This window comes from Pieris napi, chromosome 4 (genome assembly GCF_905475465.1).
Source record: "Pieris napi chromosome 4, ilPieNapi1.2, whole genome shotgun sequence".
Lineage (NCBI taxonomy): Eukaryota > Metazoa > Arthropoda > Insecta > Lepidoptera > Pieridae > Pieris > Pieris napi.
The window spans coordinates 321637-332226 of NC_062237.1; the positions used below are offsets into that span (position 1 = coordinate 321637).

General features: G+C 36.0%; 1 protein-coding gene across 5 annotated transcripts; it reads right to left on the bottom strand.

Moving 5' to 3' along the window:
- Nucleotides 1-79: 79 nt before the first annotated feature.
- On the bottom strand, nt 80-10549 carry LOC125048864. Of its 5 annotated transcripts, none has more exons than XM_047647812.1 (11): nt 10241-10549; nt 8016-9523; nt 7451-7519; nt 6646-6768; nt 6324-6435; nt 6060-6202; nt 5664-5841; nt 3847-4023; nt 3333-3435; nt 1686-1785; nt 80-1576 (listed from the first exon to the last, which is right to left on the bottom strand). In XM_047647812.1, exons 2-11 carry the CDS (start codon nt 8094-8096, stop codon nt 1394-1396), a joined length of 1269 nt encoding a protein of 422 aa, XP_047503768.1. In that variant the 5' UTR covers nt 8097-9523; nt 10241-10549; the 3' UTR covers nt 80-1393. The 5 variants fall into 5 exon arrangements, with proteins under 5 accessions (XP_047503768.1, XP_047503767.1, XP_047503771.1 ...); XM_047647811.1 differs by having other exon boundaries at nt 8016-9107; nt 9250-10549; XM_047647815.1 differs by having other exon boundaries at nt 8016-8099; nt 9019-10549.
- Between the last annotated feature and the right edge of the window lie 41 nt (nt 10550-10590).

A 10590-nucleotide genomic window follows, 5' to 3' on the forward strand; every position in this document is an offset into this window, starting at 1 on the left:
AATTAAAAAAGTTGCACGTTATGCCATTTAAAAACATTTATTAACATTATTAATACTGCAAAGTTTAGTTAATGATCAATTTAAAAAAATCTAAAAATATTTAATTAAGATAATTATAATAATTAGCAAATCTTAAGTTAACTTGTAATTTATCGTAGACTACATTATATAAACATGGCTCTCAATAAAATAATACATAAGATCAAATTCTTGTCTCCAAAAGAGCAACAGCTAAAAACTACAAAGCCGTGTCCTGATATTAAAAAAAACAATAATTGTTAATAACCACTAAAAAATAAATAGTGGCGCCGTCTGTTATGGTACTTTAGCAATTACATTCAACTCCTGTACGCAACACATCTACGATAAAATTAATCTCGTAAATGGCGTTTACATTTTATAAACCTACTTAAATGCACGAATTTGCTACAACTACGTATCACATTACAACAAATTACGTATTTCGATAATGGAAAAAAATGTGGTCAACATCTGACCTACCTTTACCTTAGTATATAAAGCTTAATTCAAATTCCTTTTTTAATATTAGCAATCTACATATAAAAAATAACAAAGTAACAGAAAACTTGTCACCGATAACTTTTACTCTAAAATGGCACGGATTATTTCTATTGTAACTTGGCAGTTGTATAAAAGGTAAAAACAAAGTCACGAAGTCGACGTTTAGTTGTTTCACTGAATCGAGGTTCCCTTATTCCTCAACGTTAACCACGGCTAAAATAACTTACGATTACTCTAATCTATTATCTAATTCACTAACCACTGTTACATAATTGATGAACTTCTTTCGGATTACTTAATAAATACTTATACTTCTTTTGGCGCGTTAAAAAAAAGCGCGGGAAAAACGATGAGAGGAAATTTTTACGATGTCACCGTCACAAAATCACCCTGACACCCTGAAGTTAGCTATAGTCAACATTCTTTATACAACTATTGATGCTGTATTTGTACGATATTTAGACGTTTCTACAAGAATGTTTGTATCATTCTTTAGCCTCTCGCAACTCACATGTTTACAGAACTCCAACCGATGGACGTGAATTAAATAGTACTTATCAATATGTATAAGTTTCATGCTAAAATAAAAAATTTCCATTTCTTTAATTATGTAGAAATAATTTTTTGTAATACGGAAATAAACTATAAGATAATGCGTTATAATAAAACTTTCAATGCATTAAATACCTTTTTTCTATTGTTAGTGTCGTTTTATCTACAATTTTTGAAAAGATTTTTATCTCACGCCAAAGAAGTATAACTTCTACCGCGTGTACACGAGTACACATACGGTTTTTTTTTTACCAAAGAAGATTAAAAATGGTCATGAAGCACGACATCATTGTTCCCCATAATTCGGGGGAGAATATTCTCAGCTGGTGACGTTGCACTGAGTGTAGTACATCGCTTGGCTGTAGTGCTGTTGCACGTTCTGCATAGATGTCACTTCGCTCAAGTACGAATCCGATCCGAAGCTCGGCGAGTACTCCTGAGGGTGACTCTGCTCTCGAAGATCCTCCGGCCGGTTCTCTTGGGATTTATACTCTCGGTGTTCCTGCAAACGTGTGACTTGATTTAATCATTTAAAAATAATACAATGTCTTATTTTGAATATGAATTGAATTTACAATTGTCTATTAATAAGATATATTAAAAAGTGGTACCTGTGTCACCTGATACTTGCATCTCTTGAAACGACCGTACAACGAAGAGTAGGGAAGGTTGAAATGGATGGCCGCTTGGTTTATCGACATCTGACCGACTCTGAAATTAATTATCTATATTGAAGTAAAAGATGGCGCCAGTTTAAAATATTAGGTCCTTACATATGAAATTGGAGTTTTACGTTTTGTCTACTTTGACCACAAATATCTCCTCTTTGGTTAAGAATTCCAAATCAAAATTTGTACAGCTATTTACTCATGTATTTGTGCTTCGATGACCGTCATTCATTTGTTTTTTTCTTCTGTTTTTTTCTGTTTGCGTCACTCATTTTACAAAATGGAAAACTTAAAGTATTGCATTTTTTACGAGTACGAGTTCCGCCGTGGCACTAGTGCTGCGGAAACGACTCGAAGGGTGAATGATGTGTATGGCGGTCATGTTGCAAAAGAAAACACAGTTCGTTTTTGGTTCCAACATTTTCGTTCTGGAAATTTCGACCTACAGAACAAGCCCCGTGGACGGCCTGAGACCCAAGTTGATAATGAAGTATTGAAGGCTATTGTGGAAGCGGATCCATCGCAAACCACGTCCGAGTTAGCTGCAGGCTGCTGTGTTAGTGATAAAACTGTTTTAATTCACTTGAAGCAATTGGGAAGATTAAAAAGGTTGAAAGATGGGTACCTCACGAATTGACTGAAGCAAACCGGCAAAAGCGCGTCGACTGCTGCGTTACATTACTGAACCGGCACAATAATGAAGGTATTTTAAACCGAATCATTACCTGTGATGAAAAATGGATTCTTTACGATAATCGGAAGCGCTCAGCACAATGGTTGGATCCTGGCCAGCCAGCCAAATCCTGCCCCAAGCGAAAATTAACCCCAAAAAAGTTACTTGTAAGCGTTTGGTGGACTAGTGCCGGTATTGTTCATTGCAGTTTTCTCAAATCTGGCCAGACTATTACGGCTGATGTCTATTATCAGCAATTGCAAACCATGATAGAAAAGCTAGCGGCTAAACAACCTAGGCTGGTCAATCGCTCCACGCCACTGCTACTTCACGACAACGCTAGACCACACACTGCACAACAGACGGCTACCAAATTAGAAGAGCTACAATTGGAATGTCTAAGACATCCTCCGTACTCCCCGGACCTTGCTCCAACAGATTACCATTTTTTTTCGAAATTTGGACAACTTCTTGCAAGGGAAAAAATTTAACTCTGATGGGGCAGTCCAAATCGCCTACACAGATTTTATTGATTCCCGTCCGACTGGTTTTTTAGTAAAGGGATCAATGAACTACCTATGAGATGGCAAAAGGGCATAGAAAACAATGGTTCATACTTTGATTAATTAAATATATTATATTTAAAAATATTCGACTTTTTGTTCCTCCCATACAAAACGCCAATTTCATATGTAAGGACCTAATAAATTGCGTGCTTTCAATTTCGAAAAACGGTTTAATATCTTTTATAACTATAAAAAAATATCCTAACCTACTATATAATGTTTTATCTTCTTTCTATTTCGAAAGCTTTTTTTTTATTATAGAGGCCGGGCATATTCATTGGTCGCAAGGCCTAATGTAAAATTATAGGAACACATTTTTTTTTAAATAAATAAATAAATAAAATAAAATACCTGACAGCTTCGAGAGCTTCCCCCATGGCGTCCTCAGACCACGGTGTGGGGTTAGAGCGGGACAACTCGATGCCCTCTCGCTTACACCGCCCGTACAAAGTGCCTGTTAAGTGTTACGTTAAGGGTTTCAAATTCACAATCTGACACGCTCTTTAAGGTTGTGAAGGGACACCTCTTAGATTTTAGTACAGTTATCAAAATAAATTGTTCCCTGATATAAACAAATTCGGGAGAAGCGCGATCCACTAAAGCTGAATGAATTTATATTATGGTCACGTGACTGAGTTTTTTTTGGCTTATATAACTTCGATACAATTTCATTTGGCATTAATGGGCCGTCTCCGCCGCAAAGTGTTTAAAAAAAATACTGGCGACATAGCATGGGATAATGGTTGCAGTTCCTTACAAATTATTTGTAATCTAAAAAGTTGGCGATCAAGCGAAGAGATTTCGCCAATTATTCTCGCCCGCTCAACACCCTAATTTAAAAAGAAAAAAAACGCCTCCAACTCACCGGTCGGTATTCCGTAGTGAGAAGCGGCCCGCTGCACGGAGGCAGCGCCACAACGGATGGCGTCGAGAGCCCTTTGCAGATCGGCTCTTCGCCAAGACGTGGGCGCGGCGTTGAAGGGTGCCGCCAAGCGGATTCCCTCGCGACGGGCTATCTTGTACAGGGTGCTGCTGGGTATACCTGCAGTCATTACAAACATCTAGCAGACGCCACAGCTTTTGGTTAATCTAAACTTAGCAGAGGTTACCACATCGGCTTAGATTACTATTTACCGCAGTAGTGGATACTCTAACTCCAACATACACGTTTACAGTGAAGTTGTAATCAAACTAACTTCAAAGATTTTACTAGATTTTATGAACCATTTTAAAACCTACACCAGTACCTATTTCCCAAAGTGGAGCCTACGATTGATTGTTAAGGGGGGCAATCGAAAAAAGCTGGATATAACAACAACTTGAGACTGAAGCTGACCAAATTGGAATCTAATCTAATATATAAAATTCTCGTGTACTATGTTCGTTCCCATACTCCTCCGAAACGGCACTACCGATTCTTATGAAATTTTTTATACATATTCAGTAAGTCTGAGAATCGGACGACATCTATTTTTCATCCCCCTTAATGTTAAGGGTGGTCCCACCCCTAAATTTACTTTTTGTTTTTATATTTTTATAATACAGCATACAAAAATACATACACCCTTAATTGTCACCCCTCTACTGACAACCCCTATTTTTTATTATTATATTAAATAATTATTTTTATTGAACTAAAAAAATGTTTCCTAGAAATAATAAACATGGCAAAACGACGTTTGCCGGGTCAGCTCGTATAATATAAAATCTCTGTGCAGCAAGCATCAAGCGCTGAAATTTTTTATTATAATTATTTGCAATTTGAATTCCAGTTTTTTCATTTAACTTTAAAAATTTACTTAATGTTTCGTTAACAATTTCCTAGTAATTTCTTCCTAAAACATTTAAGCTTCATAAGTGATCAATTGAACTTTTTGATATATAAATTATTATTAATGTATGTAATTATGAATTATCAATGTTAATTTGTCGTTAATGGTTTTAATTGCCGTATCCAAATATAAATTCAGGTGTACCGCAAGGCTAGGGCCAAAACTATTTAATATATTTATAAATGATATAGTAACCTGTATGAAGCGTTCTATCGAGAATAAATACGCAAAACATCTCCAGTTTTGTCGTGTAATTAGTAACTTTGAAGATTGCTTGCTGTTCTAGTCAGATTTGAAAGATATACCTTCATGGTCTATTTCCAATAGCATAAAGCTGAACGTCCAAAAAGTCTATTCGTTAGTTTTTTTTTAGAAAAAAAATATTGGTTGTTTGTAAAGTAGGTTTACGATCGAGATGTTTACGTGATAACGTCTTATTGGTGATATAAGTTTTTGGGAAGTAAGGAATTAATGAAGATAACAATTTTTTCAAATTTTAAATTACATCTATCGTTTTATTCACACTTTTGATGATAAATTTCGGGTGTAAAATGACAAGTTTACTTATTCGACTATGATATACATTTTTCTTCATACATTCACGGAATGACTGGCAGCGCTCGAGATGAGACGGGAGATCCGTCTCTCTCTCGTTATACCTGCGATCGCGCTCGTGATGTTTTGGTGTGACACAAGTTTCTGAACATGTCACCCGACTAAAACGATTTTAAAGACGTTATCACGTCAAAAAAGTTAGGTTTTCGTGACTTAGGACTTATTTTTTTGACAATAAACGATTAAATACCAATAAATTTCATCGCTCTCTTATATAGTAAAGAACGGTTCTGACCGTATGCCTTGCTGGCCTTGTTGGCGGAGATGGCTCCAGTCCTGAGCGCGTGCAGGGCCGCCTTGAGGTCTTCGTCGGTCCAGGACTTGGAAGAGCCCTCCTTCTTGGGAGTGTCGATGCCCATGCGATGGGCCCTTTGCCACAGCGTGGTGGAAGGTATGCCGTAGGTTGAGGAGGCCTGGAGCCGGAAAATCTAATTCATTTTCTATTTTCCTCGTGTTTAGTTAAATTTCATGAATTTTGGTTTGTAAAATTTTAAATAACCACGGAAGTGCACCAGCCGATAAAAGTTAGCTAATTGCTGTTTAAAGTAAACTATTAAAAAACAATCTATACTATTAAAATAAGCGAGAAATAAAAAAAAAATTTTTTTTACTACATTTACGGTTTATCTACCTTGGTAAGACTCATATGATGGTTCTTGAGCGCGTCGAGGGCTTTCTCCATGTCCAGCGGAGACCAGCTCTTGGCTGCTCCTCGTCCGCTCGTCTCCGGAGTGGAACCCTCACTCGCTTCATCGCCGCTCAGCTGCTGACCTTCTGAAATGTGGAGGCATCAATTAGTAAAAAAAGGAAAAGAGGAACTCACATTTGGACAAATATCAAATAGGTCATAAAAATAAAAATTACTTTAAACGACTCAATCGTAAATGTTACCTACCCCCCTCCGAAAGTGGTTCATCCTTAATATTAAGAAGAGGTGCAAAGTCAGAAGTGTCAATTATGTCTGTCGCACTCGATAGTGAGATGTGTTTTTCCATCAGCTCCGAACCCTGGCGAAATAAAACAATCCAATGAGAAGTATTTCACAGTGTTACCATCGTAAAGAGAAACTTATACAAAATTACGGAGAAAAACTGAGAAGACATAGTCATCCGTGTGTATACTCTCGTGCAGAAGTATCAATTTCCAATCCGTTTAAAAAAACGCTTTTTCTAAAAACAAATAAGACAATAGCTTTATGAGATATTATTGATGAGTACCTGCATCAGGTGGGTCTTGACAGGCTCCAGCAGAGCGAGCGAAGCCTCCCTCGGGGCGGGTAATGCGGCGCATACGGGAGTCGCAGTCGGTGCCGCCGGGACCGCCACCAGTTCTGATGAGAACTGATTATACACCGATTTCATTACTTCATATTGATAATGTATAGTTATAGAATATAGGTATTGCGGTTTTAGCGTGAACTTGGCCATGGCGTGATGTCATAATGTCAAAAAAAATATTCAATTAAATATTGTATCCTTCGAAGTTATAGAAATAAAATTACGTAAGGTTTTAATTTTATCCTTATACCGCCCTGGAAAAATTATTTTGAAAAGCTAAATAATGCTTATCATTTAAACTACGCCACGTGAAGCTCTTCGTTACATGAAAACTTATTAAAAAAATCATAAACCCGTAATTAAAATTTAGAAGTTGGAAGCTGAAGTTAATAAACATAATTTATAATCTTAATATATATATTTATTGTGTGCGTGTGTATGTGACTGAACTCCTCCTAAACGACTGGACCGATTTTGATGAATTTTTTTGTGTGTGTTCAAGGGGATCTGGGAATGGTTTAGATTCACAAATAAGCCCGCCAGATGTTAAGGGTAGTCCACCCCTAATTTTTATTTTTTTATTTATAGATAAAATTTTATTTTTTATTTTTTTTATGTTACAGAATTAAAAAATACATACAACCCCTAATTTTCAACCCTCTACGATCAACCCCTATTTTTTTATTATAAATGATATACATGGCAAAACGACGTTTGCCGGATCGGCTAGTTATTCTATAAATACCTGTAATTGATCCAGAATTTCAGCCGACACATCTCCGTCATATTCTGTGTTTAATGGCTTTTGTGCTTCCTAAAAATCAGATAGATACTTATTCAAACCTATGGTGCTATCTCCACCTGAAGTATTTACTGTTAATTTCATTTAATTCCTACCGGAAATCAACCCATTCCAAGTCGAATAAATAAGCCACGCTGTGATAACAGCAATCGATTAGGTTTCAACCGTCAACGCGTTTTCGAAAATGTATCAACTAAACGTTTTATTACAATTATTTTATTGTACAATAAATAACCGTTTATGATCAAAATTAAGTATGGTGTGGTAGTTGGTAATTTATTTAACTAAATGAGAAAGCAAAATATTTCTATGTGCCTTCAATTGTACTAAGCATGAAATGGACTATCTAAATTAAAAAAATACAATCGGAAATAGTAGTTTCTGAGAGTAGCGCGTTCAAACAAACTTCCACAACAATAGAAAATTTAACATTAAATTCTATCAATAATAGGAGTTTTATTTTTTTTAGACTTTTCTTAGAGAAGAAGTTTAAGAAAGAGTAACTCACGTAATAGTTTCCGTACTGGCAGTTGTCTTCTTCGTCTGAAGGCGGCTCGCACTTTACTCGAGGCGGGCCGTAACCGGGCATTTCCTGTTAACCAAACAACGTTTATTAATAATCATTCTTACGAGATATAAAATAATTTGAAATGTATTTATAATTCGATTATAACATAAATCTTACAAATGAACGAAATAACAAGACTCAACTCCCAAACCATCCCTTTCGCCCATTCGTATCAAACAAAATATTTCTCCTCGAAGTCGCGCGAATCGAACAATCGGCATAATATAAGTAGGTTCCCATAGGCAATTAGACAAAAGGAAGCGAGCTTTATTGAATTTTTTCTCGATTCGTGCACAAATGAAGAGTGCAAACTTGATTCCCTCTCTTTCGTTTCCCGGTCTGAACCCGCCGGGAGCTTTTTTAATTTTATTTTGCAAACGATGTACACGTACAGGCATTCCGAATAAAACATAATAAAGTTTAAAACTTTTAGTGGTGGTAAATAGATAGACCGGCGCGGTAGACGTTCGCGTGTCACCTGTCGAGGGATGTGTAGTGTTCACGGCAGTTGCGGATTGAGCCTCCACAAGTCTCCCTTCAGTCGCGAGGAACACACGCCGTCCGGCCGCGAAATAACAAACTTCTTAGCGAAGGACGACGTAAAGAGGAACCGATAAACGCGAAGAAAGCGGAGACGAGCGAACAATCTGTTAACTCACCTAGTCGGTCAACGGTCGGCGGGAAAGGCGGCCGTGTCACACGTGGGGTTGAAACAAATGCACGGTGACCTTCGGGAAACGATGGGATGTCGCAAATGAAAGTGAATTCACACAGCCGATCGTCTGCGTCGCTGCGTGGCGCATGTTTAGGAGGTGCAGGGCGGGCTCAGTTTTTTCCCGCGCCAAAGAAATAAAAACAATCGCCTTCCTTTTTGCCGGCTGGAGCGAGCTTCCGCTCCTCGCGCAATCGGCTTCGAGATATTTTCATTTCTATATTTACTTACCTACGTTGTACATTGTTTATCAAACTTTTAATTCAGCCTGATAGATAGTATGAAGCTGTCCAATTTTGCAGATCACTATTAAAATCAATCTGAAAATTAAATTTTATATCATTATAGGGAATTATATACCTCATATGAATGAAGCTTATAGCCAAATTATATACATCTAATCAAAACAGAATTAATCTATATCAATTCAATTAACATACAAAAGAAGAAACGATTTCTTACAAATTACTTTCGAGGGTAGAACAATTGGTACTCTATGACGTATATAGTATAGGTATGCAGCGGGGAGAGGCCCCGCGCCCGGCCGGCGCCTGTGGGGCGCCTTACTCCACTCCGATTGATTTTTATTACAAGAATTTCACTCTTGTGCTTTTTTGTTTCCGCACACCAAAGAAGCCACGCACACAAACTGAATGTATAATTCGTTTGTACTAATGCTATCGATTTTTTAACGAAGCGACAATGCCCCGCTATGGGGAAATGTAGGCTGTAAGATCTGCAATTTGCATTAAGTATGTACTTTAATAAAGCTTAATAACAAAAATAATGGATATTGTTAAAAAAATTGTCATTTTCTTCGAAATTATATAATTTCAATGAAATTACATTTATAATTATTAAGCAACTCAAAATAATAATTGACAAAGATTAGAGATACGTAGTCCATTAAATTCCCTTTTTTAGTCTTTGATCGTTCCATAACAAACGTTTAAAATATTTTATAGCAGCTGAAAATACCTAGTACCTATGTTTGGTTATATGGCTATCTACTACTGAATTGTATAAATTGACTTAAGCTTGAATCAAAAATGAAAATGAATGGGCTTATATTTTATAGTTACTTTTAATATTAAAGGCAACAGCGACCATGGCAGAACACATTTTCTTTTGACTGACCAGAAATATTAATCATTACTCAATTTTCTTGCCTTTACAACAGATGGCGTTTTTATAAAAAAAATATTTTTGTTAGTTAAAAGTATTACTTTATAAATTTGATCACTTAACGCCTACCCCCAAAAATAGAAATTATATACAGTTGTGTACTTATTTTTATAATATATTTGTAAAATAATGCACGCTACATGGGTATTCACTATTCAGCACCATTAACGAAATTTTGTTTGTCTGATTTACAAACATTGTAAAGTTTATAAAACGTAGAAAATATTTGATTTGCGCGCCATTATTGTATAAAAATACATAAACTTACTCCTTACGACAATCAGAATATATTAAAAGCTTGTTATCAGTTATGACGATTTGGATTCTTTACAAATATAAACTTCATAAAACTATACACACAGTTTACAAAATAGGTCAAGGTTAAGTTATTAGGTAGCCATTATGATACAGATTACAGACTACAAAATACAAGAAGTTATTTAAAATCTAAAATGGGCCCATCATGGCAACATTCATCTATGGCGCGTGCAGTTCACAGAGTACAAACATATATTTTTTAAATTTATATAACTAAAACTCATTTAAGTTATCAAAACAATGCTAATTTAACTAATTTAAAACAAACTTCTAAGTGTTTAAAAGATGCAACGTTTATAA

Excerpts from the sequence above, each read along its gene's own strand:
- LOC125048864 (XM_047647812.1), bottom strand. The coding sequence starts at position 8,096 with ATGCCCGGTTACGGCCCGCCTCGAGTAAAGTGCGAGCCGCCTTCAGAC. Across the intron at positions 6,769-7,450 it reads AAATTCTGGATCAATTACAG|TTCTCATCAGAACTGGTGGC; the intron begins GTATTTATAGAA and ends GTGTATAATCAG. Across the intron at positions 1,786-3,332 it reads GAAGCTCTCGAAGCTGTCAG|AGTCGGTCAGATGTCGATAA; the intron begins GTATTTTATTTT and ends AATTAATTTCAG.